General features: G+C 55.7%; 2 protein-coding genes across 7 annotated transcripts in view; one reads left to right on the top strand and one right to left on the bottom strand.

Moving 5' to 3' along the window:
- The first annotated feature begins 119 nt into the window (after positions 1 to 119).
- TMEM43 (transmembrane protein 43) lies at positions 120 to 17636 on the top strand. 4 transcript variants are annotated; one of them, XM_006929015.5, is made up of 13 exons: positions 120 to 327; positions 999 to 1506; positions 4541 to 4690; positions 5564 to 5698; positions 6349 to 6443; positions 7473 to 7522; positions 7785 to 7854; positions 8662 to 8732; positions 9618 to 9739; positions 10016 to 10090; positions 10707 to 10808; positions 13287 to 13404; positions 15573 to 17636. In XM_006929015.5, the coding sequence occupies exons 2-13, from the start codon at positions 1486 to 1488 to the stop codon at positions 15773 to 15775; spliced, it is 1212 nt and encodes a 403-aa protein (XP_006929077.1). In that variant the 5' UTR covers positions 120 to 327; positions 999 to 1485; the 3' UTR covers positions 15776 to 17636. The 4 variants fall into 4 exon arrangements, with proteins under 4 accessions (XP_006929077.1, XP_044907936.1, XP_003982576.1 ...); XM_045052001.1 differs by lacking the exon at positions 999 to 1506 and adding an exon at positions 4024 to 4244 and having other exon boundaries at positions 121 to 327; XM_003982527.6 differs by lacking the exon at positions 999 to 1506 and having other exon boundaries at positions 121 to 327.
- Positions 17637 to 18843: 1207 nt separating this feature from the next.
- The window catches only part of XPC (XPC complex subunit, DNA damage recognition and repair factor), a 28923-nt gene continuing 19892 nt past the window's right edge, over positions 18844 to 27874 (bottom strand). The window contains exons 10-17 of one of the 3 annotated variants that reach the window (XR_006593980.1): positions 26608 to 26768; positions 23717 to 23798; positions 22652 to 22786; positions 22397 to 22566; positions 21783 to 21876; positions 21466 to 21545; positions 20928 to 21336; positions 19750 to 19812 (exon numbers count right to left, since the gene is read on the bottom strand). Coding sequence is in view for 2 of the 3 variants with exons in the window: in XM_011280222.4 (XP_011278524.1) it covers positions 19597 to 19812; positions 20928 to 21017; positions 21783 to 21876; positions 22397 to 22566; positions 22652 to 22786; positions 23717 to 23798; positions 26608 to 26768 (948 nt within the window). In the remaining variant the exon portion in view is untranslated. Of the gene's footprint in view, positions 19813 to 20927; positions 21546 to 21782; positions 21877 to 22396; positions 22567 to 22651; positions 22787 to 23716; positions 23799 to 26607; positions 26769 to 27874 lie in introns of those variants that run through there. The other 2 variants (XM_011280222.4, XM_011280223.4) reach the window with 2 other exon arrangements.

Here is a 27874-nt window from a genome sequence, read left to right as displayed (position 1 = left end):
GCTCGGCGACTTTTCAGGCGATAGGAACTACATATCCCAGAATGGCTTGCAGTGCGCAGGCGCATCAATGAGGTACAGTGCGTGTTGCAACTCAGTGGCCAAAGCACCTGATCCCAGACTACATTTACCAGGAAGGCTTGCGGCGCGCAGGAGCAGAAAAGTTGTGGCTCACGGGGCACGTCCTCCCAGATTCTGGGGTTCACGCGGGTTTTCGCAGCTGTCCGGTAGGTGGTAGGCCGCTGAGTTCTGTACTCAGGCCATCAACCCCTTCCGCAGCTGAGCAGAACGAGGGTGAGCGGCGAGCCGGGTCTCACCATGGCCGCGAACGTGAGTGTCTCCTGGTCTGCCGGACCCCACCCAAACTTCCCCATCTCCCGGGGCCTCTTCCCCGAAGGGGCCGTCTAGGTCCATCTTGCCTGCCTGGCCCTCCTCCGTGCGGCCGGTCCATCTCCCTCTGCATGCCCTTGTCTCGGCCTTCCGGCAGCTAACCCGTCTGTTCATCTCTCTCAGTCTGCCCGGACCTCGACGTCGGGCTGTGCGTTTGCGGGGAGAGAGACTCGGGAGCCGTTGCTCCCAGCACTGGGATCGCCTTGTGCGCGGCGCCTGCCCGCAGCCCCTCCTTTCATTCCCAGTGCCCACCTGGGCCCTTGGGCTTCCCGTTTACACACGGGTTTTGGGAGCTGGACGGGACCTCCGAGGGAGCCGGTCCGCGGGAAGGGTGGGGAAGCCTACACGGCTCAGGTGGGGCTGTCCATCAGCGGACAGACGGGGCTGTGCGGGCGGGCCGTGAGCTCCGCGCCCTAGGGAAGCGTGTAAACCGAGGCTAGAGATGCTGCAAAGGGATGCGGGCGAGACTGAGAGTAGAGGAGTTAGGATGACTGTGGGAGGGAGCATTTCCCCACTGCCGGGCCCCTTGGCCTCCTAGGGTGTGTTTGGTTAGAGAGGTCCTGGCTGAAGGTGGTTCCCTTCAAAAGTCTGCTGGCCCTTTCTCCCTGCAGCCAGCCTGTGTCTCGGAAACCTTTCGAATGAAGCCCAACATTCATTCAACAAACCGAGCCGTGGGAGGAGCAGCGCCTCCCGACGGAGCGCTGGGTGTGGGAGAAGCCTGGTGACTCACCACTCCCCTCCTCTGTGAAAGTGCTTCTGGAGCCAGCCCTGGTGCCCTGCCAGCCCCAGACGCTCCCTCCCTCCTGCTTCGCTGGAGCGTCCTAGCCACTCTCCCCTGACCTGTGACACCCTCTTGCCAGACCCCTGGGTCCTCTCTGTGCCCCACGCCCCTGAAGAGGCAGGGTTTGTTTCACCCACAGCCCTAGTGTACTCCGCCTCAGTTAGAGTTGTCTGGGAGATCCGGAAACCGTGAATGCTGCACCTAGAAACGCCTCAGGGGCAGTCTGAGACCCAGGGTCTGCCAGGGGAGCCGGCAGTCAGGAAACCAGAGGTAGATTCTGTCCACCCCCACATCGCCACCACCACCATATTTTACAGATGGAGAATTTCCCCAGCAGGGTAAGGCACTTGCCCAGGGCCTGACAGCCAGCTTGGCCAGATACTTCGTGAGAAGATGCTGTCCAAAGACAGCAGGCTTGGGAGTCAGGCAGACCTGGGGGGCAAATCCAGTTTCTTCCTCTCAGAAGCGGTGCGGCCTTAATCGCTCTGGCTTTGTGTCTCTTCGTGGGATCTGTTCCTGTGAAGTTTAAGGGAGTCAGTCTGTGGTTAGCACGGTGCCTGGTACATGCCTAATGCATGAGAAAAATCTGTCTTCACAGTCTGGCTCGGGTGGCCCTGGTGGGCAGAAACTATCTTGGGTACAGTGGCACCTGACCTGGTCCAAGGAATGTGGATGAGTTTGGGCATCTTCTGCTGCCAAACCTTTGTTGAGTCATCCAGTAGCTGGGTGCACATTTACAGGAGCCACCAGGCCCAGTGAGGAAGAAAAATCTGATGATGGTGGGGTGGAGCGGGGAGGTGCCACAACTTCTTAATCAGTATAACAACAAAACTGCCCTGGGACAGAGGGACTGGTAACCATCTCCTTTTTATAAGTGACTCAACAGGATCAGAGAGGTAGAGCGACTGATGCAACAAGTAGTTTTTAGGGCCCACGTGTCAACCACTGTGCCATCACTCACTGCTCTTTGCTTCTGAGCCTGGAGTGCTCACGGAGGATACACATATGTGTTCAACACATATCAAGGAGCCACCATCAAGGTAAGAGGCTCAAAGGTGGCCTTGAAGGGGAGGAAGAGAGGCACCTGAGGGTGCCCCGCAGGCTAGGGAGATGGCAGAGTGGGTAGCGAAGTGTGGCTGCAGGAAATCGCCATCATCCTCCTCTCCAGACCCTCCATGTTTACCGGGATTTTGGTTTGGAATGTGGGCTGGGTGTGGCATGTTACTGCCCACCCTACCCCTCCTGTGGGTTGAGGTATATCCTCCTGTGCCTTTCTTTCTTCCCTCCAAGGCCTTCCATGAGCTCCTCTCCTTGGTGTTGGCTCGTAGAGGTATGCTGAGGGGAGGTCCAGAAGGAAGTCATGCCTTCTGGCTTCCAAGTTTTGGGCTGCACTGCGAACAGCAGGACTGGCTCCCTTCCCTGACCCTCTCTGCAGCAGGTTCCCAGTGTTCAGCTCTTCTTACAGCCCAGGAAGTGAGGAATGCAGCTTGGAGCAAAGTGGTAGGAGAGTGGCCTCTGGTCTGTCCATACATGAAGCCCAGTTCTGCCCCTTAGAGGCTGAGTGATCTGGGCTTAACTGCTGAGCCTCGATTTTCTCATCTGTGAAATGGGATAGCGATAGCTTTCCCATGCCTGGCTTGTAATAGACTGGCATTTGGCCGTTGTCATCATTATGATGGATGATGGTCACCTGCCTGCCTGCATCAAACAGCTCCACTCATGTTCCCCAGTGGTGTGGAAAGTTAAGACCATTTCTGAATGCAATGGACATCTGGTTTCTGGGAGGCATGGGCTGGGGGCGTTCGGGAACAATCAGAGAATGTGGCCTCAGCCTTGTTCAAGCAGAAACTGACCCAAGTCTCTCTTCTGGCCCCCTGTGCCAGGGGCCTGGCCCACTCTGATCACTCATCTCAGAACCACTTTACACCTTTGTGACTTTGGTCAGCGTACCCCAGCCGTGGGTACCTGTGCGTTCCTTCCTGTGCCCTGCTCGTTGAGCTGTCTGATAATTCAGTCCTTTGGTCTCAGCAGCGCTATGGATTGGATTATTATCCCCATTTTGCAGATGAGTGAATGGAGAACATAAAGGGGTTAATTGCTCACCCAAGGCGCCATCACCGGTACAGGGCAGGGCCTAGATTCAAACCCAGTTCTTCTGGTTCCAGTGTTCTGCTTTTAACGATGCTAGTCAGCAAGGGACACTTCAAACCATGCTTCTCTTCTTGGCTGTACAAAACCTGACCCACTGACTCTGGAGTTTGAAGCCTACCATGAACCCTCCTGGATGTGTCTAGCCATCCTCATCTCCCCTCCAGCCCATGCCTCCCCAAACCCAGCCAGAGCAGATGGGCAGCCGTGCTCCCAGGACCACCTCCTGCTTCCTCACCATCACTCAATGGCTCCCCCTGCTGGGGATGCCCTTACCCCAGGATCTGCCTCTCTGATCCCAATCGAATGCCCCCTCTTCTGGGGAGCCTGCCGTGATCTCCCAGCTGGAAGGGGTCGCTCCTTTGGTGCTGGATCTGCTCCTCACCAGACACTCAGCATGGCCTAGTACTGTTTGTGCCTGTAACTCGATGGCCCTGCAGCCCGTCTTCCCTTTCCCTCGCCGCTATGAGCCCTAGCGTGGCCCTCGGGAAGCTGAGCCACCGTTTGTTGAATTGAATTAATAATATATCTCTGATAACCCCTTTGGAAAACCGTTTGGCAAGTTTCTTAAAAGCATACATCTTTTCTATGATCAGCAAGTTCACTCCTTTGTGGGTATGTTACCCACTTTCTCCAAGGAAAAGGAAAGCACCGTATCTGCATACAGATTTCTGCCTGAATGTTCATAGAGGCATTGTTCATTACAGCTGAAAACTGGAAACAACCGACACACCCACCCACTGGCGACCGAGTCAACAAATGTGGTATATTCTTAAGTGGAATACTGTTCAGCCACGTAAAGGAATGAGCTACTGATACACACACCACAATGTAGTTGAACCTCAAAAGCTTTATGCCAAGGCAGAATCCGGACAGAAAAGAAATTTGTGCTGTATGATGGTCCCATTTACGTCAGGCTCTATAAGAGGCAAGACTGATCTATAATGATACAAATTCAAATACTTGTTACCACTAGAGGGTGGGGAGAGGGGAGTATTGGCAGGAAAGAGGCACAAGGTAACTTTCTGAGGAGGTAGAAACATTCTTACCTTGATCTGGATGTTGGTCAGATGGGGTATGCCCATCAAACTATACCTTTAATACCTGTGCATTTTTACTGTATATAATTTCAGTGAAAACTGAATATAAACAAATAGCAGAATTCAACTTATTTTTAAAAAACTAATTTCCATTTTGATTTTTTTAAATATTTTTTTTTCTCAGTATTCCAGTACAAGTAACAGGAGAGAACATGTCAAAACTACAAGCAACCCCCAGCCAGGCTTCTTGGAGCGGCTCAGCGAGACCTCGGGTGGGATGTTTGTGGGGCTCATGACCTTCCTGCTCTCCTTCTACTTAATTTTCACCAACGAGGTAAAATGTTTGGGATTCCCCTGTGCAGTATTAGAGAGCAAAGGCTATGAGTCCAGAGGCTGGATGTGGTGACAAGGGCCTAGATTTTACCACAGGCGGGGCCGGGGGTGGGGGTGGCAGTGCTAAATTAGTCAGAATGTTTTCTCTTAGGACTCATGTCACAACTGTCGTAAGTAGGAAGACAAGTGCATTGGTGCACAGGCCTGAAATCCTGGGGTAGCCTCAGCTTCAGGCATGGTTGGATCCAGGTGTTCATGCTGGGTCACCAGGAATCTCCATTTTTCCACTCTTGCCTGTTTTTCTCTTTATGGATTCTTCTTTGGCGGACTTTTCCTTTGTGGTGGTAAAGATGGCCAACAACTGCAGGGTCACATCCAACCAGCTTCGCAGCCCCGTCTCTTCCAAGAGCAACTTAGCAAAAGTTGCAGGGAGATGTTTCAGTGTCCTGGCTCATCTCAGTCCTCTCTCTGAACTAATCCCTGAGGACGATGAACCCGTGTTCCGATTGGCTAAGCCTGGGTCCCGTGATTTGGACAGCACTACAGACAGGCCCATCTAAACCACATAGACTGGGAGGTGAGGGAGAGGGAGAAGGCAGAGAGAGATGGCATAAGGGCACACAGCAGACAGAAGCACCAGCACAGGGTAGCAATGAGACTGGTGAGAGTGTGGCAGGAAGAGAACTGCCTGGGAAAGCAGGAGTCTTGGGTTCCAGTTCACCTGTGCCACTTGCCAGGCCTTGGTTTTCCAGCTGTGAAATGGGGAGATAAGCCCCATGCTTCCCGAGGCCCCATCCTGACATGATACAGTGCGGTAAGCACGACTGTGCTGAGCCGCATCTGAGGTGAAATCCCCACTCGCCTTTGCTCCCAGGGCCGCGCACTGAAGACAGCCACCTCCCTGGCCGAGGGGCTCTCCCTTGTGGTGACCCCTGACAGCATCCACAGTGTGGCCCCAGAGAATGAGGGAAGGCTGGTGCACATCATCGGGGCCCTGCGCACGTCCAAGGTAGGTTTGGTGAAGCTTTCTGACCCGCCGGAGGCTCGGGGCGCGTCGCTGGTTGTTGTCTGGTTGGGGCTTTTAAGCACGTGGGCTTTGGAGAGGGACACGCAGGTGTGATTCCCAGCTGCCCCACTCAGCAGCTGTGCGGACCTGTCAGTCCTGAGTCTCAGCATCTTTCTCTGCAAAATGCAGACAATAACTGTAACAAACTGGGGGGCCGGCTTCAAGGATTTGGTGGGATCAGATGGCCAACCCCTTGGCCCGGTGCTCAGCACGTGGCAGGAGCTTCACGAAAAGGTGCTTTAGCGGTTATGATAACACGTGTGTCTAGCACAAGGCCCAAAGGTACTCTGGTGATCAGACCTCCCTCTCCTGTTTGAACCCTAAATACCCCGTGGTTGGCGCCAGGGCATTGGTCGTGCAGCCCGAGCCGGTGCTGTGAGGCTCCCGGCCCCAGGCGCTGGGCATTGTGGACTCGGGACAGGCAGCGTCACCCGGTCCTCCCGCCCGAAGCAGCTGTGGTACCTGCCTCCGGGCCCTGTCCTCCCTGCCTGTTTTTCGTCCAGTCCGGCTTCCTCTGGCATCCTGGGCTGGTGTGAGCCTTGTCCTGAGTTTTGTGTTGCTTGTGTGTTTGATTTGTTTGATTCTTTTTGAAGCTCTTGTCGGATCCAAACTATGGGGTCAACCTTCCGGCTGTGAAGCTGCGGCGACACGTGGAGATGTACCAGTGGGTGGAAACGGAGGAGTCCCGGTGAGCTGGCAGGGAGTGAAAACTCCAGGATAAGAGGTGCAGACGTCAGATGTCAGGATCAGATGCAGGTGGCTCTTTATTTGGACACTTCTGGAATTTAAAGTATGGTGTCTTCCTCTCAGAGGGGGCGCCTGGGTGGCTCAGTCGGTTAAGTGTCCGACTTCAGCTCAGGTCGTGATCTCGCGGTTTGTGGGTTCGAGCCCCGCGTCGGGCTCTGTGCTGACAGCTCAGAGCCTGGAGCCTGCTTCAGATTCTGTGTCCCCCACTCTCTCTCTCTGCCCCTCCCTGGCTCATGCTGTGTCCCTCTTGCTCTCAAAAATAAATAAACATTAAAACAATTTTTTTTAAATCTTCCTATCAGAAGTGTTGAATCATCCCCAAGTTATCAGCCAATGATCTTCTGTTTGGAGGTGGCAGAAAACCTAATGCGAGTGGGAGGATGGGTTAGCTCCCGTGTCTAGGGAGTTACGCAGGGCTGCCCAGGCTGAGGCATGACTGGATCCAGGCACAAACAATGCATTCCCGCGTGTGGGTTCCGTGCTCTCTCCCATGACGGGGCAGAGGTGGCACTGGGTTACATCCTGTCCCTTCTGACAGAAGTCTGAGGGCATCTGTCATTAGGCTGGAGTCACTTGGAGCCAAGCAATGTGGACTGTGAGTGAGGATGGGGAGGTGGTTAGGGGAGCCAGGGCAGCTGCAAGGGGCCCTCCGTGGGGCTGGCCTGGGGCAGAGGGTGCAGCGAGGTGTCTGAGCCCAGAGGGCAGGGCTGCAGCCCTTGGCATGAGCCAAGTGGAGCCACATTTCAGCCTAGGAGGACAAAGCTCTTTTCTCCAGGGTGGGCCTTTGAGGGATGGAGCTGGCTGTCTGCCCAGGAGTAAACACCTGTCTCTGGCTGGTATAGACAAGACCGGCTCCATTTAGAGATTTTGACCTCATGGGCCCAAGTTGTGTCCAGCTGGAGAAGCTTAGACATGGGACTGCCCTGGGGGTGACAGGCTAACTCTGGAGTGCCCTGTGCTTTCCCCACAGGGAGTACACCGAGGACGGGCAGGTGAAGACAGAGACAAGGTACTCCTACAGTGAGTACCGGGCCCCCACCATCCCTGCACACATGTGGTCTCTGCCCCTGGCCGAGGCTGACGGCAGTGGGGAAGGCGTGGAACCAGATGTCGGGATTGCTGGGTGTCAGTCCTCAGAGTCTGGCTCTGTCATGTGTCCACTGAGGCTCCAGGAGCTGTCCCTCTGGCCCTGGAGTGGCCAAGGGCTTGGATAAAAGGACACAGAGCCTCAGACATGTGGCCACTCTTACCATGGTTCCTGAGTTCCCTCTCCCTGTGACAGACACCGAGTGGAGGTCAGAAATCGTCAACAGCAGAAACTTCGACCGAGAGATTGGCCACAAAAACCCCAGGTGAGAGGTGGCCCTGAGCACAGCCTTGCCAGCCACTGGCGGGTCCCCAGCCTCAGCTTCCTCAGCAGAGTGATGGGGTTGAGTTGCTTCTGCCTCATGAGTTGATGAAAGTCTGGGACACAGTTCTGAGGCCAGTTCCTGCGTTGGGCACCGGGAACGCGGAGGGAAATCCCGATTCCTGACCCCCACAGGTCCAACAGGTCACGAATGTAAGGCCTAGACTGAGTGCTGAGAGGCACTTGCACATACAGTATCCGGGAAGCATTTGTTAACAGCCATGGGGATGGGAGGGCAATCAGGAAGGGCTTTCAGGAGGCAGTGGCATTTGATCTGGGCCTTTGTGGGATTTGGGCAGAAGGCAGTTAGCTCAGAGACACGGGGGTGGTGAGATGGGCTTGGCGCTGGAGCGTTGCTGGAGCCGCGGGCAGGCCTGTGCCCGGAAGGGTCTTGAATATGCACAGTTGAGCTTGGGAGCTACCTGGGGCTGGGAAGGCTGGGAAGGGTCAGGGATGATGTAGAGAACCACAGAGGGTCCATGTGATGACTGGTGGCTGGGGTGGGCCAGGCTGGTAGGGGTCTAGATGTGAAGCTCTGGGGGACAGGAGACAGGAGGAGGGTGCTCCACCAGGCGAGGGGACAGGAGCGTCTGGGGGGTAGATCAGGTGGTAAAGACAAGACCTCCGCAGTGCCTGGGCTAGTCGGGACTTGCAGGAGCCCCGGGGTGGAAAACCTGCCCAGCGCAACCCAAAGAGACGGCACAGCCCCCAGCCAGTGCCCCGCTCCGCCGACAGCTCCTTCTCTTCACAGCGCAATGGCAGTGGAGTCGTTCACGGCTACAGCCCCCTTTGTCCAAATTGGCAGATTCTTCCTCTCGGCGGGTAAGTTTCTGGCCCCTTCAGATGAGCCAACAGCACCCAGAGGCCTTGTGCTTCTACTTGGCCACCTCCCAGGAGCTGGGGTCCCCACTGCCCTGGATGTGGGATCAGCCTGCACTTTCCCGGCATCGTACTTTCGGCTGGGGGCCAGAGGGAAGGCAGACCCCCAGGAGGTGGGGGACTTGTGCAGAGCGGCCCCACCTGAGCCAGGTTCCTTTGAAACACGGTCTCTTCCAGAGAATAAGTACCAGGCACCCCTGGTGCCTGATCTGACCAGACAGAGCTGAGAGCCCTTCCTCAAGCAGCCCCAGAGCCAGCCGCAGAGCTAAGGCTGCCCCCAAGGCCTCCGTCTGTGAGCCCCAGCCGGCATCCTGCCCTATGTGAGGGAGAGGGTGGTTCACTGTAGGCCCCCCAGGTGACACCAAGGAGAGGCTTTCCAGGGACAAGGAGGCACCACCAGCCACCTGGGTCTGTCCTTGGGCCTGCCCCAATAGAGTGGGAGAGAAGACACATAGGCCCCAAATAGCCAGGGAGAGGGAGGACGGGCCGTGCCCTGGGGCCTGGCTTGTCTGCCATCTGCTCTGTTGCCCAGTCAGTGGCTGCTGTGCCTCTAGTGCAATGCATACAGCAGGCGAACCAGGCTTGGACAGGTAGGGGGATCTGAGGCAGAACAGGTGCAAGGCTCGGGCTGTTTCCAGAGCTGCAGCCACTCCCACCGGCTGGAAGGGGGACGGGGAGGCTTTCCTGGAGGAGATGGAGACTGAAAGGGGCCTGCGGTACGGAAGGAGGGATTGGGAGGGTGCTCCCGGAAGGCGGTCGGGCTGAAGGGTGTACCGCTCGGGGGCGTTGTTTGCACAGCATCGTTTGTGACTCCCGCACTCTCCTCAGGCCTCATCGACAAAGTCGACAACTTCAAGCCACTGAGCCTGTCCAAGCTGGAGGACCCGCACGTGGACATCATTCGCCGGGGAGACTATTTCTACCACAGCGAAAACCCCAAGTATCCGGAGGTACACAGGGGCTTGGGCTGTTCACACAGCAGAGGTGGAGGGCCTGACAGTGCCAGCCCCCGGACAACACACAGGAGCCACATTCCTGCTTGGGACTCTGATTCGGTTCAGTTGCATCCACTTGGCCAAATGAGATTGGAGGGGAGAAGCCTTGAGATGGGAGCCCCTGGGCTGAGGTGTGGAGGTGGGAAAAGAGCTTCGGCTCTGGGTGCTGGGGACACAGGCCCAGGCTGACTGCTCCCGGTCTCAGTCAGCCCACGTCTCTCCCACCCCCAGGTCGGAGACCTGCGCGTGTCCTTTTCCTACGCGGGGCTGAGCGGCGATGACCCCGACCTGGGCCCGGCTCACGTGGTAAGTGGCTTCCCCAGGGCAGACCCAAGCAGGGCGTCCTGGCCTTCCAGGGCACAGGCACCAAGTACAATGCCGTGAACACTTTGGACCCTTCCTGCAGGAAGTGTGTGCATGTGCTCACACCCGCACACAGATGGCTGTGCCTTGGAGCAGTTTCAGAGCTCCGTGTGCTCCACAGCCATCCGGGGACATCCATGGACCCCAGGCTAAGAACTGCTGTTGTAGGGGGACCTCCTAATCATGCCTGCCCAAGTTCTTCCAATCACATGCAGCTCTTTCCCCCACCCCCGCCTCCCAGCCCCCAGCCCCCAGTTTTTGCTCTATAAATACTTGGTCTCCGGTTCCTGACCCTGTCACATGCAGTCCCACCCCTGGCCCCAGCCCCTGCCCCACACTGACACATGCTTCTTTTTGCCAGGGTCTTCCCGGGAGCTTGAAATGAAGCAGCTCCACTGACCTCTGGGGGGCAGGTGTGCCCCAGGCCGATAGGTGGAGAGAGGGGCTCCGGGCTGGCACGGGTCTCCTCACTGTCTCCCCCAGTTGGTGTTCAGTGCGGAAGGGTGCTGGGACCCGGCCCGCCAGTCCCCTCAGCTCTAACACTGAGTTCTCCCATCAGGTCACTGTGATTGCCCGGCAGCGGGGTGACCAGCTACTCCCATACTCCACCAAGTCTGGGGACACCTTGCTTCTCCTGCACCATGGGGACTTCTCGGCAGAGGTGAGTTGCTGCTGCCTGTCTGTGGGATGGAGGGGCAGGCATCTCCCTCCTTCCCTCTCCCCTCCCGTGGTTATTTAATAAGCTCCCACACTAGAGGGCGTAGCCAGTGCAATGAGGCAAGAAAAAGAATTGGAAGGAGCAGGAATCTCCCCATATGGGCAGCGGACTGTGTGTAGGATCGTACTTTGGGCATAGGCCCAAAGGATGCCGACCGAGGATAGAACAGGGGGCATAGCAGACCCCTCCTCCTCAGGCTTCCCACCTCCTGGGGGGAGGGACCCACCAGAAGAAAGAGCGAGTGAGGACACCGTGTGCTGAGAGCTGCGTAGGGGAGGCAGATGCTCTGAAAAACGGACAGGATGATAGAGCTGCAGAGTCCCCATCTGTACAATGGGGAGGGTCATGTCTCACCTAAGTCCCTAACTTTTGATTAGTTCGATTGCATGCCTTAAAAGATAGCCCCTCTTTTCCAGGCAGAAACCCTTCTCTTCAACAGAAAAATTGTTTTTACATTGCTGATGAACACAGTGTATCACTGGTGGGAAATTCTGTATGTGCCTGGAGCAGGATTGCAGGACTTTTCAGTCCATAAAGCTTTGAGAAGGAAAGGCAGTGGGTAGGGGTCCAGGCCTAGCTGTGGCCCATTTGACTGTTATCGTCCTTCTCACTTTGGCCCCTGGCCCCAGGTGATGATGGGCCTCACCTTGTCCTCTGTCCAGCCAGGACCAGGGTGTGGGCAGGCTGCCACCCAGGAGCCCGGTGACCAGCCTCAGGGTGGGGCTGCCACCTCCCAGTTGGGCGGGCGTGAGTCACCCTTTCCATGGCAGCTCTCAGGGAGTCTCTAAAATTAGGAGGCCCTGCCCAGGCTTCTCTCTCTCCTGCAGCTCCAGCCCGATCCCGCACTTCAGTCTCCTGCAGGTGGAGGCCCAGGTCTCAGAGCCATTGCCCCCAGAGAGGAGTGGGTGGGGCTCATGGCCTGCTAACTCCCAGGAAGGCAGGCTCAGGCAGTGCTGACCACCCCGGGCCTCCAGCACAGGGCCTGGGGTCTCCGCGAAGCAGGGAGAGAAGGCCCGGAGCCAACGAGGTGGCCAGGGCCCTGAGGAGAAACCGAGACCCCGCGAGTCAGGATGCCCAGATTCCAGCCCTGGCGGCAGGAGGGCTCAGTGTGGACAAGTGTGGACACGAGCTGGCCCTAACTCAAGCCCTGCTCTGTCTTCCACTGGCTACAGGACCTTGAACCAGTTGTTTATCCTCTTGGATGATAACAATGATGATCCTTATCTTATTTGGTTATTGTAAAGATTATTCATTTATTCAGAGCCTTGGTTTCCTTATCTGTAAAATGGAGATAAGTGTGTCTACTTTGTGAAGTTTTTTTGAGGTTTAAGTAAGGCAGTACTTGTAAAGCACCGAGGACAGCAACTGATAAATGGTAAGCACTAAATGTTAGCTGTCCTTATCGTTATTGTCATAGACAATGGGGGTGCTCTCTATAGAAATGACGTTAAGGCTGGCACTGGCAGAATGTGTAGGAGCTGGCTGGGCATGCTCCAGGCAGAGCAAGCACATGTGCAAAGGCCCTGGGACAGAAGGACACTTGACCTGGACCCCTGACAGGCACCAGGGTCTCGGCAGGTTGCCATGGGGAGGAGGTGGCGGAGGGGAGGAGGCTATTGCAGCGGTCCTGGTGAGGGTGACTGTGGTGAGAGGTCTGGGGAAATGTGGACACAGCATTGACAGGACTTGCTGACAGGCCGGATGGGAGGTGGTCCTTGTGGGGAGCAGCAAGCCGAGTCTGACAGCCCGGTTTGGGCTTGTGCAGGCGGTGGGCAGTGGTAGCATTTGCTGAGGTGGAGACAGGAGGAACAGGTCGGGGGCTGGGGGGAGGCTGCAGTGTGGGTGTCGGATGGCATGTGAACAGCAGGAGGCCCCGGGCTGCAGCTAGAAACCACGGGGCGGGGGTGGGCAGGGTGGCGTTCTGGCACGGAGGCGCTGAGAAAATGGTTGGGACCCGCGGGGAGGGTGCGCTGTGAAACTCCAGCGTGCAGAGGGCAGGCAGAGGGAGGGGGGCAGCTGTGGAGACTGCGAAGCAGGGGGGAAACGGAGCGAGGTGCCCAGAACCACGTGAGGAGCGGCCAAGGTGAAGCGTCACACAGGATGCACTATTGGGGATGGTGGTAAATGACCCCAGAAAGGAACCCCTGGAGGCAGGAGGTTGGGGTTCATTCCGGATGAGGTGGTGGGCTAAGGACTCCTCCCTTCCACAGAGGTCTCCTGCCCCATCCTGTGCTGTGCGAGATGGGCAGACACCTAGGCCTGGGCAGGAGACGTGCCCTTACCTCCCCTGGTCTTCTCAGAAATGGCCAAACGGCTCCTGGGTTGGGATGGACCCTCTGGCACCTGCCCTGCCAGCTAGGGAAGCTGGTGGCCCCTCAGAGACATGAGACGTGACGCCCCTTCCCCCGCCTTGCCCTGCAGGAGGTGTTTCGTAGAGAACAAAAGAGCAACTCCCTGAAGACGTGGGGCCTGCGGGCCGCCGGCTGGATGGCCATGTTTATGGGTCTCAACCTCATGACGCGGATCCTGTATACGCTGGGTAGGTGTGCAGGGACAGGCGGGGGCATCTTGCTCACCCTCATGCAGCCCACATGCCTCCCTTGCACTTCTCACACCATCTCTAACCCTTTCCGGCCTGCTGCGGTGCTCTTTGGGGCAGAGGCCAGGCATTTGGCCCATGTCTGGGTCCCAGTGCACAGCCCTGGGATGAATGAGCGGAGGAAGACAGAGACGATGGACAGGTGCTTTTGGGGGCGGGGGCGGGGTGGGGTGCCAACTCCTGGGAGGGAGTGTGTGGGAGGGTTCGGTGTGGCTCCTGTGATCTGAGGGTCCGGCCCATCTGTCCCCAGCTGACCCGCTCATTCCTTCAGCCCTTCATTCCACAAGTGAGCAGCCCCGACGGGGAGAGCGGCCAGGCTTTGCAGTGAGCCAGGTCTGTCATGTCAGAGCTCTGGGTACTCGGGCCATTCCCCTTCCTGCCTCAGCGTCAGTCACCTCACACCTAATGTGCAGTTTTGTGAAACGTTTGGCAAATAGGAAACACCCCAAAACTTTTATGCTTCCTCACCCTAAGACCTGGGCTAGATTCGGGGCAGCCAGCAAGTTGGAGTGCGAGGCAGAGTGCTGGGCCGCTCACTCGGCACCCGTGAGCCCAGCAGTTGCCAAGTGACCCAACCTGGCACAGGACTGAGGCCCCGGTTGACTGAGTAAGCACTAGCCCCACACTGTTGATCTGGGCGGACGGGGCGTCTCAGGGGACTTGTGTCCAAGCCTTTACCCCAGTGTGTCTGTGTCCAGTCTGATAATTCCATCCAGCCCTCGCCAGGCCCCAACAGAACCCTCTCCCCCATTTACCCTTTCCAGTGGTGGGGGGGGGCGGGTAGGAGGTCTGGCTGCAGTACATCCCAGGCTAGGAGGGAAAAGGACACTTCCTCCCTTCCAAGGCTTTCTCCGGACAGCTGAGTTGTGGTCAAACCAGCCAGACGCATCTTGTGCGCCATTTGGGAGAGATTAGAATTTGATCAAAATCCTCCACCTTTCCTTTGCATTGAACGCGACCTTGGGTTAGGCCATTTCCCCTCTCGGAGCCTCAGTCCCCCCACTGCCAGATGAGGAGGTGGGAATCTGTCTCAGAGGGCCCTTTGATTCTCTGACTGCCCACGATCCTCCTCTTTGCTCTTCATCTGGGATGCTGACGCTCTAGACCGAGGACAGACGTCAGAGCAGGGACTGATCAGGGAAGCGATGAGCCAGCATTCGTTCACTCCGGCATTCAGTCAGTAAGCACTTACTAAGTGCCTGCTGTACGCAGGATACCGCTCTAGGCCCTGGAGACTATGCCATGGGGAGCACAGACAAGGTTCCTGGCTCTGGCACTTTCTAGCTGTAAGACATTAGGCAAGTTGAACTCCCTGGGCCTTGGAGCCCTTGTGGATAGAATGAGGGTAAAACAGTACAGCCTCCCAGGGCAGGCACGAGGGTTTGAGGAGACGGTCCACATAGTGCCTGACACGTGGTTGATGCACAAAAACACGAACCCTGCTTACTGTGAGGGCCAAGGCAGGGTATGTGTGGGAACAGACCAAGCTGAGCCAGGGTCCTCTGTTCACAGCACCAGACCACTGGGGCTTCCTGGAACTGAGTGAAGATTCCCCCTGTGGACTGCCATCAGCTATAGAATGCTTACCTGGAGGGGCAGACAGGCCAAGGACAGGGTAATTCCAGATGGATTAGCCGGACCCTAGACTTTACCATATGGGGCCAGTGGCCCGTGAGATCCTTGAGGTGGGAGCCAGCTTAAGCTGATTTATTTCCCTCAGCGCAAAGCTGTGCGCACAGGTAATGACCCGAATGGCCGAGAAGCCCACCTGGGCACCCACAGAAGGTCCCGCCCACAGTTTTCGTCGAGGTGTGAAGCAGGCGTAACTTGCCACCATTACAGGCAGATGTCTTCCCAGACCGATGGCACCAAGGCACTCCCACCCGCCTGCTCTCCTGGGGCGGCGCATGGTGTGTGGTGTGCCTTCCTCCTCTGGGTCCTCCAGCTCTCACGGGAGCCTGTTCGCGCCACCGTGTCCCCTCCCTCCCTCCTCCTCACCTGGCGACACGGGCCCCTCCCGGTCCGCAGACACGGGAACGATCCGCTGACCTCGTGCGACGCAGAGCACTGTGGCCCCGGAAGCCTCACCACCTTTCTCTTCCCCACAGTGGACTGGTTCCCCGTCTTCCGAGACCTGGTCAACATTGGCCTGAAAGCCTTCGCCTTCTGCGTGGCCACCTCGCTCACCTTGCTGACCGTGGCTGCTGGCTGGCTCTTCTACCGGCCCCTGTGGGCCCTCTTCCTCGGCTGCCTGGCCCTGGTGCCCATCGTCATTGCTCGGACCCGGGTGCCGGCCAAAAAGCTGGAGTGAGGCAGGCCCTGGCCCCCGCCCGACACCCGCGTGCTCCTCAGGATCCAGCTCACCCCCTGCCCCCGTGACCCCGCTCCTCGCCCCAGCACGAGCCTGCATCGGTTTTGGATTCTGCACCCGCTCCGCTCCTCAAGGGGCCACGCCTCGCGGTGCGCGTGGACGTCAGGTTTGGTGCCCACCAGCTCGCGTCTTCCCACCCTCTTTCTCGCCAGCAGGCAGCTCTGGTGAGCGGAGGCGGCAGCTCCCGGCTGGCCGTGTGACAGGTGACAGGCATCCATTCTGCTTGCTTCCCTCCCTTCCCTCGGGACCGTGTGGCTGCTTCACGCATCTCGCTTGGCTGATGTCTGCCAACAGTGAGCTGGGGACACTCCACACGGACCTGCTGCCTTAACACTCACCGGCCCCTCACCCTCACCCTTGGAGACAAGTGCCAGGGCTCTGCCCAGCCACCCCTGCCCCGTGATCCCGCGTGGCCACCGTCACCAGCGGCCTCTGAGCGTGCTGCGGTGCCGGACAGACCGGGCACGGGCCCCCACGCGGGGCACCACAAACCCAGTTCGGGCACGGCACCTGACTTGGTACTTAGAAAAGCCACCGAGGTCACGGTGAAGAAGCGTGGGATATTTGTTGGGCTTTATTTACACGTAGTTGATAGTTTGGCAGAAACTTCTTAGTGTGTAGGATTTCCAAAGCTCTCATTTGTTATGTTTCTCTTTGCTACACTTCATGTGTATTTTCCTACTCTAAGAGGGTGTTGTTTCAAATAAGATTTAAAAACACAAAACACTGCTTGAATGATGAGCACTTCAGACTGTTAGAGAAAAACTCCTCTTAATCTGTCCGTTGAAGTTAATTCAGGGCACAGAGAGGTGTAAATGGGGGTGTGACTTACTGCTTAAAAAAGAGTCACCTCCGTCAGAACTCTGGTCACTGGGAGGCTCCAAGGTGCTTTTGAGGCCAGCGTTGGCGAAGGGATCCCACTCCGGGAGGAGAGGGGAATTTGGAGAAGGTGGAGAGAGGCATTTCCGTTTATCCTCTGGCATCAGAAACTACCGATTTACTTGAAGATGGTTTTGAGTTTTCAGTCAACCGTTCAAGGAAAAGGCTGGACGCTTTCTCATCCTGAGTGGGCTCCCTCGTGCCCCCATCACCCCAAACCAGAAATCTGAGACCTGACGCTTGTGCAGCGCCCGGGCCTCATGCCTTTCACCGTGGGAGGCGTTCACACTAGCAGCTGGCCCCCGGGTAACTCCTGTTGTGCCCACGTCCACAGCTTCTCTCAGTAAAATGTAGCCACACCTCATTGCGCTCCTGCTGTTTCCCAGCTATTCTCACGCCCTCTGAAGCATAAAGTGTGTTGTCACCTTGATGTCTCGAAAGGTCCTTCGTATATCCTTTATCTGCGTATTACTTGGAAACTGTTCTGCCTTGCTGGGAGCGGTCGCTTTAGCAAATTAGTTGGTAGTTGAGTGAGTGATGGGAGACCTAACAATCTCTCATCGGCCTGGGAGATCTGTGGTGTAACTTCAGGTTCTTCGTGCAGAGGACTTAGCTGGATTTAAGAATCGAAACAGTATTCACCACTGCTTATCACGTGAGCAGTTGTCATCGAGCGCCTCCTCGTGAAGGATGCTTTCGGAAAACAATACAACTAGATGGTGGCTGAATACGAACTCTGTGGGATTTGGTTTGTGTAATTTTTTCTACTACAGATTTTAAATTACTGCGAATTTCAGTAGTGTTCTTAAAGAGCAAAATAATGTTAAGAAATGTTTGAAGTCTTTGGGAAATCATGAAATTTGTATCGTATTTGTATTTTTGATAAAAATTCAAAATAAATTTCAAAAGAGCTTTTATAGGACCTTGCTGTTACTTTTTTTTTTTGAAATTTCTATCGTAAACAGTTCAGCTGTAGAACTGATGAAGGACTGTGAGTTTTTAGAACTCCGTTCTAAGTAGCTTTTAGTGGTTAAAAGGGGTTTCAATTTTTCTGAAAAGGGCAACTTGTCATTTTTAACACACGCTTTGTTTTGGATTGACTCAAAGTAAATGACTCAGACTTCACGCAGCTTCAGAATGCATCAGAAGAGGTGGATGGAGCCACGGTGTGGCACAGTGCAGCAGGCACCCTGGACGTTAGGTTGGCACAGACCCGGGTTCCAGCCCCAAGTGTGCCACTGCCTGGCTGTGGCTGTGTGACGCTGGGCCAAGTCCACGATATGAGTCTCAGCTTCCTCATCTATAAAATGGCCCCGATGCCTTTCTCCCTTACCGTGGAAAGGACTACATGAGATAAAGCCCACGAAATGCCTGACGAGTGGCATGTTAGTTTTTCACTTTTTGCCTGTTCTTTTTTTTTTTTTTTTTAATGTTATTTATTTTGAGAGTGCACGCGCAGACGGGCAGAGAGAGAGAAGGGGGGAGAACCCCAAGCAGGGGTTGCAGCTCCGTGCAGAGCCTGACGCGGGGCTCAACCTCCTGACTGTTAGATCGTGACTCGAGCTGACATCACGAGTAGGACGCTTAACTGACTGAGCCCCCCCGGGGGCCCCACAGCCTCCAGTTCTGGATCCATGGACAGCTGCTGACTGTCCACGCTGGGGCCGGCAGTGTGTGTCCTTTTTGTTATAAGATGTGAAGCAGCTGAGTTACTTCCCAAAACCTACTCTCCTCATCCGCGGGACCACTGCCATTCAACTCCCACAAAACAAGTCGCTTACCTCTAGGAGAGCGTGCGGGAAGTGTGAGGCTCTGTGGTTTCCATGGCAACTCCAGTTTGTTTCTCAACACCAGCCCTCCAGCCAGGCTCTTGCCGCATGAGTCACACCCCAAGTGTTTTGTTTGTTTCCCTTGGATAGAACTGGCTGGAAGTTTGCTCCTATCAAAGGTTAAGTAACATCTCTCCTGGCTTAAGAGTAGAAAGAAAAAGGTCAGTTTGTGTAACGATGAGTTAGTTCCCAGTCAACCTGAGAACAAAACCCGACCTTGAGTATCAACATGTGGAAAAACCACTCTGCCATGCAGGTGTTCTTAGCTGACGTGAAATCTGGAAGAAAACGCAGAGCTCGGTCTTTTTAGATAAATGCTTTATTTTTTCCTCAAAATGTTACAAAAGTTACTTCTCTTGAATATCTACAATGCATAGAGCTTTTATAAATTTATCCCGTAATGAATAAAATCTAGTTTAACACTGATCCACGTTCGCTAACATTTAACTCTCAGTGTTTTCCTTTTCTTTCCTGATTTCAGCTCTTTGTTCCAGTCGTCTGCCACCCTGAACTGTTACTTTGAAAAGCATATCCCGACGATCCCATAATCTGAGATGAGGGCGTTTGCTTCTGCTCTCTCCCACACCACGGAGGGGCGGCATTACGCAGTGGTAGTAACCCTGAAGGAAAGTGAGTGGCCCGCAGAGAGAGGGCTGCAAGAGAGGGAAAAGCACGCACGAGGGTCTGACAGATGAAGGATCCACCTGGAAGAAAGGACCGGTGTCTTCCTAAATTGCCCAGTGGTTTCTGTAAAAGAACTGACTCGCGTTTCCAAAGATGCCATGAGCAACGTCTAGGTGGGCGAGTCTCCAGGGAAGTGCTCCGGAGCTCAAAGCATAGGGCGGGGGAGCAGAAAGCGTGGGAAGCCCTACCCGGGGTGAATCTGACGAGGACGGGGGCCAGACCAGACCACCTGAGCTTGACCGTCTATCCCCTGCCCCCATCTGCTTCTGTGCCTTCTCAGAGGAGACAGCACCGCCCCCAGGGCCCGGGCAGCTCCCAGGGCAGGTGTGGGGCCTGTGGGGCACAGGGTACGACAGGTGGCCACCCCCATCACAGCTTCTCAAATGGGAACAGGTGGGAGGCTGCCGCTTTCTTTGCCCTTTTGGTCTTCTTAGGGCACTGTGGCTTCTGCTCCTCTTCAGCCTCTCGGTTTTGGGGCCAGGAGGCAGCCAGGATCCTGGACGCTTCTGCTTGAGAGCTGGTCCCCTCCTCTTCATCAGAAGAGAGTCCACCTCCCTCATGTGCCTGGGCAGTGACGGCCTCGCTCTGGAGAGGGAGGGACAGTGGAGGGGAAGGGCAGGCCCAGGTCAGCGGTCGGGTGGCAGGGAGCCCCGTCAGGGGCAGTAGAGCCCCCAGCAGCAGCCTACGCAGGGCCAGTGGCTCTGGGATGACAAAGGCACCACATGGGGCTGGGGAAGAGCCTTCCTCAGACTGGGGACTCCTCCATGCAAGTACTGGAGAACTCACTCTGGGCTCGGTGCTAGGAATCGCAAAGATGTTTATGCAGGAAACTGCTCTCCAGGAGCGTACGGCCGAGTCTAGATCACCGGACTGGTGCTTTGCACTTACTACTCTACCTCACTTGGGAAAAAGCGCATTAATGTCTTCAACTGCAAAGGACCAACTCTCAGTGCCAAATGCTCCGAGGCGGCACCCCCTGACCGCCGGGCCGGGGAGCTGGGCAGGGAGGGCTGGGACGCAGAAGGCGAAAGCACACAGGTGGACGGGGTCAACATAAAGCCTGGTGAAAGGTCACCGAAGGGATGTGAGGGAGAAGCGTGACAACAAAATATTTTTTACAGGCAAATTGGCAGCATGTGGGGTTGGAGACGGGGAAGAAAATAGGTGTGGTTACAGCTGTTCCCAGAGCACATTTCTGTGTCTGACCCAGACTGAACACACCACATAACTGTGGGGAGGGGCCTCCCTGGGGAGGTCCTTGAGGGCTGCGTGTCAACTTTGCACCTGCGCCCAGAGGCCGGCCGAGCCGGGGCAGGTGCTCGGGGATGTGAATTAAATGAGCAACCCCGGGGCCTGGAGGATGGTCACAGGCACAGGGCACACTGCAAGGCTAAGGGTGACATGTCAAACACAGAAATGCAGGGTGCCTGTCCCTCCCTGGATGGGTTTAGCATGAGATCAGACCCAGAGCAGGCACTGGCTCGTGCAGAAACAGAATAGGTGGTGTCGGGGTAGGACTGGGGTCTCGAAGAGCCGGCTGAGGCTCATTTCAGGGACACCTTTCCCAACAAAATAAGGACACGGGGCCTCAGAGACACAGGACCATGGTGTCAAAACATAAGTCATCTCTGGGCAGAATCTGGGCCCATGGTTCAGAGTCCCACTTGGGCTTGTCTTCTTTCCAAAGGAGCCACACTGACCTTGTCCCCGTAGCGAATCTTCAGCCTCTCCCTGATGAGCAGTCCTTTGACCAGCAGCTTCCAGTTCCCGAGGGCCCGCTTCTCCCTTTTCTGCAGGCAGAATAAAACAGAGGGCACAAAACGTTAAGTATTGCCATTTTCAGGAAAAATGTCAAGATGGAACCTGTGAACATATAAAGATCTGAAATAAGATTTTGAGCTTAAGTGAGTTTCTCAGTTGTGCAAGTCTGTTTAAAAATCGATGTGACTGGGGCGCCTGGGTGGCTCAGTTAAGCATCCAACTTCAGCTCAGGTCATGATCTCATGGTGCGTGAGTTCAAGCCCCACATCGGGCTCTGTGCTGCCAGTGCAGAGCCAGCTTCGGATCCTCTGTCTCCCCCTCTGACCCTCTCCGACACGCACGCGCGCTCTTAAAAATAAACATTAAAAAAAAAAATCAGTGTGATTTATAAAATGAGGCACATAAAAGGCAGCAAAACAGAAGCCTCTTATGAACTGTTAGCGACCCTAACATCCTCAAGGAGGAGGCCATGCAGACCTGGACCACGGGCGATTCCTTTCAACAGAGGCAGGTGTGGCCAGCAGGTGCAGGGTCCCCAGAGCTGGGATCCAGGCAGACTGTGGACAAGGATGGTGGATTGTGAGGTGCAGACAGGACCCTGTTCACCGGGGCTGGCTCCCTAGGGTGCCTTCCACAAAGTGCAAGAGCTGGAAAGAGCTTTCAAGCGCACATAGTCTCCTTTGGTTCACGGTGCAAGTGAGGCCCCTGCCCCACCTGGGGGCTTGCGTCCCCCTGCGATTCTGCTTTCGCACCTCAGGCCCCCCACCCAGGCCCACCTTGGCCAGGCTGCTCACCTCCTTCTCCTTCTTTTCGATGAGTGCCTGCTCATTTTCCCAGGCAGCCAGGAGCACGTCTTTGTATTCCTCACAGACAATGTAGCCGTCAGTTCTGTGGGGATGCAACGCGGATCGTCTTACGAGCCTGCCGCCTGCTCTGGCCTCTCCTCCTCCCCCTTCGTGGAGGCTAGCAGGTGGCTCCTAGGCACTCAGAGCCCTGAAGGATTCCCTGCATCAGACGCCCACAATCCCAGCCTCAGCACTGTCCGTGCAAAGGAAGGCCTGTGGACCCTAACACCGCATCTTCTTCCCCAGGCCTGCCTGAGACACCTGGGAAGAGGGCTCCCACCGCCACCCCATGGGATGACAGAGGCCACCAAGCAGGAAGCATGCTATCACCACCCCCAGGAAACTGTTTTCATCCAGCACCATCGGCATGCTGGTTTCAGTAGTTTTGCTGCCTCTGGTTGGAAGCCAGAGTAGAAGTGTGAAAATAAAAGGTAAAGTGCTAAGGCTGACTTTGCAAATCCAGAGTAAAACCCGGAAAATGGCCTCCACCCTCACACGGACTTCCTGCCCCTTCTCCAGGACGCCCCACCCCTCCTGGCCTCCATGGAAGGCCCCGCACGCACATGGGATGGGAGTAGCCTTTATGGAAGTCGAAGCCAGTGATGGCCTGGACACAGTCAATGTCCAGCTTGCGGGCTATGCGGTGCAGGTTGGGCAGGTTCAGCTGGACACAGCCGACAGGCATCATGCTGGGCAGGAAGAGGTATACGTTCCCAAATTCATTCCGGGGGACCTGCGGGGGGGGGGGGGGACACCAGATCGAGCCAGCTGCAGAATGGAGTGGCCTGGGTCCTGACCCCACTGAGCACCGCCCTTACCTTGCCGTCCACAGCCACAGGGGGCTGGTACTCCTCCGTCTGCCACCTGCCAAACAGACCCAGGTCATTTTGGTCCTGCAGCTGGGGCTCGGCGAGGCGGGCTTTCCGGGCCCGGTTGGAATAGCCCTTCACCATCTACGCCAGAGGGAACAGCCAGTTTACGACACAGACACCCACTTCCTAAGCACTGACTGTATACGGGCCACTGTGCTGAGTGCTTTACAGCCGCAGCCTCATTTAACCGCCCCAACAAACCCGAGACGGGTGTGTTTTTTTACCCCCTTTACAGGTCCTAGTACCACCAGGACCCCTCAGGCCGCTACCACTAGCCAACGCCTGCAGAGCGCTCCCCGTCCCGGGCACTGGGCCCAGTGCTTCTGTGTTAGCTTATTCAGCTCTGCCAACAAAGCCAGCAGGTAGGCTCTGTCACTGCGTTTTACAGAGGAGCAGCCCAGGAGGTATAGAGCGTCCGCCTGCAGCGGCAGCTCCCGAGGGCCAGACCCGGCCTTTCCCGGCCATGCCATGCTCTGCGCTTTCACCACTCACGGGGTAACTGGACTCAGAAATGAAGTCACTAAGGCCCCACGGCCAGGTAAGTGACAGTGCCAGGATTCACACCCGGAAATCGCCTATGTCACGCACCGTGCAAGGCGCGGAGTTTGGGACCCCCGGCACACTCCCCAAGGAGGTCTAGTGGCCAAATTTTTCACTCGGGAGGACTGGCTACAAGGCTGCATAACTTCTACAAGGAGGAGTGGTATGGGCGCAGCGTGAGGGGCTAAGGACTGGCACCTGGGCACATGAGCTGCTCCAGGGAAGGGTTTTCTGTAAAGGGTCACCTGCAGCCTCTGTTTTCCAACCCTTCAAAAACATGAAACTTCTTGCATGCTGTGAATGATCCATACCTGGCAAATTCCTCATTCAAGTAAGCCATATTTGAATGCTTTTCCCTTCCTCCAATCTTTCTCAAGCCAGAGAAGTCAGACCTGGGTCCCTCTCCTGGGCGCGCACTCAGCAGCCCTTAGTGCCCACGCCTCTGCCCTCCGCGCGCCCCCCAGTGGTTACCTTGTAGGGCACTTCTCCCAGCCTCACCACTCTCGCTTGTTTCAGCCACGTGTCCCGGGAGTGCAGGGTATGCACGCAATCCCTGCAGGAACCAACAGGGGGAGACACAGGACAAACTCAGTTCACACGCACCGAAGAAACGCTGTGTGCACAGAGGCAAGGCCTCACACAGCCTCTCAGAAGGATGCTCTCAGCCCTCAGTTCTCTCCTTAAGGCCCTGCTCCTGAGGGAACTGGGGGACCTGCGTTAGGCAAACAGCTAACGTGGACTTCCTATCTTCTGGGGGGATGCATCCACTTACAAGTCCTGACCTGACGGAGTTATCTGTCTGTGTTAGGCTTCATGCCAAGGCCTCCCCCCTTCTCCCACAGTGAGAGTCCCTTTGCAGCTTGTAGAGGACAAGATACCTGAACGAGTGCGTGGTTGCCGAAGGCCTGGTCTGCTGCTAAACACAGAGATGGGGGCAGGGATGAGTGTCCAAAGAAGGAGCAGTGAACCCCAGGGAAGACTGCACGGAAACTATACTAAGCTAATGAATTACCACGGAAGTAAGATCCATGCACATGAGAGAGTCATTAATTCCCAGCAGCCTGATTAGAGAGAGCCTCTGGTTTCACTCTCCTTCCAGGGCTAAGAGCTACAGCCGAGCCTTGCAAGGCGACTTTCCAACAAGTTTCAACTGCCGTCCTCACTGCGCCTTCTTTGACAGGGCACGGCTGTCTCTTCCTCAGCTGGCAGCCCTGAGCTCTGCCCAGAGCATGGCTCCAGTGAGCAAGGGCACTGAGTGCCCTTCCAGTGCAGAAATCAGGCCCTTCACCAACCGCCCGTCTGAGGCTGACCCTCGGCACAGGACGGGGCACAAGGGGCGCACTGCCTCCTCTGTGCCACTGCCTAACGGAGTGACCCCGGACAAGCCACTTTCCCTTCCTGATCCTCAGCGTCCTCCTCTGTCGATCAGGGGTAATGAGCTCTGTCCTCTCTGCTTTGCCAGGTTGCTGGAGGACCAGACACGTTCCAGGTCCACAGCGCGGGGGCAGCGCTCCTCTGTCCACAGCATCCCTGTCCGAGCTGGGAGTGCTACCCACACTCCTGCCGAAGGCAGCACATCTCCGATTGCCCAAAGGAGTAATTATGTCGTGGTCACGGTCTTAGGCGGGGCAGGCGGGCACTATCTGGATGTTCCCAAGGAGCACAGCAGGGAAGTGGACACAGCCCTGTCAGAATAAATCTCGGCTCCCTATTTCACACCCAGGAGGGCAGCTATGACTACAAAAACCAGAACACAAGTGTCGGCAAGAGTGTGGAAATATTGGGATCTTGTCCTCTGCTGGGGAGACTGTAAAACAATGCAGGCTTTGTGGAAGACAGCGTGTCGGTTCTTCACTAAGTGAAACACCCAAGTCCCACATGATCCCGTAACACCACTTCTGGGCATACACCCCAAGGAGCCGGAAGCAGCGTCTCAAAGAGACAGCTGCACAACCCCTGTCCACAGCGGCACGGTTCACAAAAGCCAGGAAGGAAAGCAACAAGTGTCCACCCCCCCGGGCGTCAGGCACACAAGGACAAATACTGCATGGTCCCACTCATGTGAGGTCCTGAAAGGAGTCAAATGCACAGAGACAGAAAGTAGGCGGGTGGGTGCCAGCGGCTGTGGGAAGGGGGGCGGGGAGTTAGTGTTCAACGGGGACAGAGTCTCAGTTTGGGAAGATGAAAAAGTTTTGGAGATGCGGGGGGGGGGGATGGTTGTACATTTAAATGTACATTATACGTACATATATGTACATTACGTACATTATGTGTGCATTATATGTCAATGTACTTAACAGCACCGGACTGTATGCTCTCAAAGGGTTAAATGGCACACTTTGCTTGGTGTCTTTTACTACCAGAAAAACCGTCCACCTCTAATGCTTTCTTCCTATGGCGGACATGGTGGTTCCTGCGGATCATGCTGGCACTTTCTTCCTACCAGACCTCCTCTCCCGAAACCGCGTCAGGAAGCCTGTGCCTTACCACCTCGGTTAGGGCGGCCGGGCCCCGGGGGCCTCTCGTCGTCGTAGCTGAGGCCCTGAGCAGGCTGGATGACGAAGTCCCACCACAGACCCTGAACAGGGGCTGTGGCCGTCTCCCTGCAGGGCTGACTCCTGCGCACAGGACTCACTCCACCCACCCATGTGATTTCCCGGTTTCCTGGTTTTCTCTTTACTCTACCTTTGGTCTTGCATTACCATGTTTTAAAAAAGTCACTTCTGTTAGTTATTATTTCTCCCATCTGCTATTTCTTAAAAGTGCTGCTTCTACATTTCTCTGTTCCACACATTAAATTGACATTAAAGTGATTTGTTTTCATTTTGTGTGTATTTTACATTCATTTTCTCTTATTCCCTTCCCCCATTCTCTGGCAATTTTTTTTTGGGGGGTGTGGAGAAAATACACATAAAATGCATCATCTTCACCGTGATTAAGTGTGCAGTTCAGTGGCATCAACTGCATTCACACTGTCGAGTAACCGTCCCCACCATCCATCTCCAGAACGTTTTCATCTTCCCGGAGAGAAGCTTTGTCCCCATTAAAATATCCACTCACTTTGTCATGATCAAATCTTTTCTTCCTTCTACTTTATGGGCATGTTTTTTTATTCTTATACAGACCTTGTTGTACTTTATATTTCTCCCCATAACCTCTCTTCACCTGCTGGTCTTTTAATCCATGTTCTTCTCATCTTTAAGCTACAATCCCTCTACCCACGTCCCACGTGGGACGGCGTGCACACACACCAGAAAGCTCAACCCTTCTGACTAAAGGGCCGACATTAGCAGCCCCCTGCCCCAGAAGGCCGCTAGTCCGGGGCCACGGGGAAGACAAAGCCACCGGGCCGCCTCACGCACCTGGAGTAGACAGCCTCTCCTCGACAATACCCCAGAATGGCGGCTGTCTCGGGGTAGATGGCCTCGTATTTCAGGAGATGCCTCTTCAGGGCGTACAGAGGGTGGTTCTTATACGTGCCAATGACCGTTGGCAAAGGCTGGCCCAGGTGCTTTTCCTGAAACTGCAAAGGCCAGAGAGACAACACTGAGCATGTCTGGAAGAGGAGGGGAGGTCTGAGGCGGGCGATCCTTAGACCCCCTTGTTCGGAAACAGTGGAGCAGAGGTTTAACAAGCACCAGTAACAGTAACGTCCCCAGGTAGTAGATTTTAGATAAATCAAAAGCTGCAGAAGCATGTAATTCTGTGGCTCGTGGCAGCTCGGAAGGGTCACCTAACCTATTCACTCTCAGTGCTCAGACCCCTGGCAGCCCTCGCAGAGCAGCGCCTACTCTGTTCCTCGGGGAAGACACACGGGGTTTCTTCAGGCGGCCTCACGCGGAAGTGACACCACTAGCCTGCAGCGCGCGTGTACTTGACCCTGCTCTCCCGGAACACTCAAAGGGGCCATTCACGCTGTGTGACTCGGCTTAGTCTGCTATAACTAGTACTTGTTCTCCTAGCCCTTCTTCAAGGCTCTGGATTTCTCAGTAGGCGATTCCCCTGCTGTAGTTCACATCCTATTCCCCAAAGGCCCCTGCGCCTTCCCTGGCATCTTTCTAAACGGCCCTCGTAGACTGGCAAGGACTGGCAAGGCGGAGTGGTCGGGAGTAGGAGCACGGTCAGCCTCCACCGCAAACACTTTAATCAGGACGCCACCTGCACAATTCCCACCTCCCCATCACTTCTGAGTAAAATGAGCCCGAACGCCGCCGGACTGAACTCTCAGCAGAGTGAACTGCATGGCTAGGGGGAGTGGCACATAAACCCACGCTTCACTGGTCCTGACAAGGTAGGACTAATTCGTTGGCAAATCTGGGCAAAGGCTGAGCTCTACCCAACATAACTCATGCATAAGGGGCTTGGGTCAATGGGGGGTCCTAGGACACACACACTGTACTATGTCTTAGCAGTCTGCTTCCCAGAGTGCCTTCCGGAGTCCCTCCCTTCCCAGGAGAGGAGTGTTCTAGATCCGAGGAGGGACATTTGTGTGTGTGTGCTCCTTTGAGTGTGCATGGGGGGGGTGGGGCACAGGCAGGGACACAGAGGATCATCACATTCATGAGTTTTTCTTCACGGAGTGCAATTTATAGGACTTGCATAAATTATTTTCAAGCTCCAAATTTACAA

Source organism: Felis catus, chromosome A2, assembly GCF_018350175.1.
Source record: "Felis catus isolate Fca126 chromosome A2, F.catus_Fca126_mat1.0, whole genome shotgun sequence".
Lineage (NCBI taxonomy): Eukaryota > Metazoa > Chordata > Mammalia > Carnivora > Felidae > Felis > Felis catus.
This window is presented reverse-complemented; position numbering and strand designations above follow the sequence as displayed.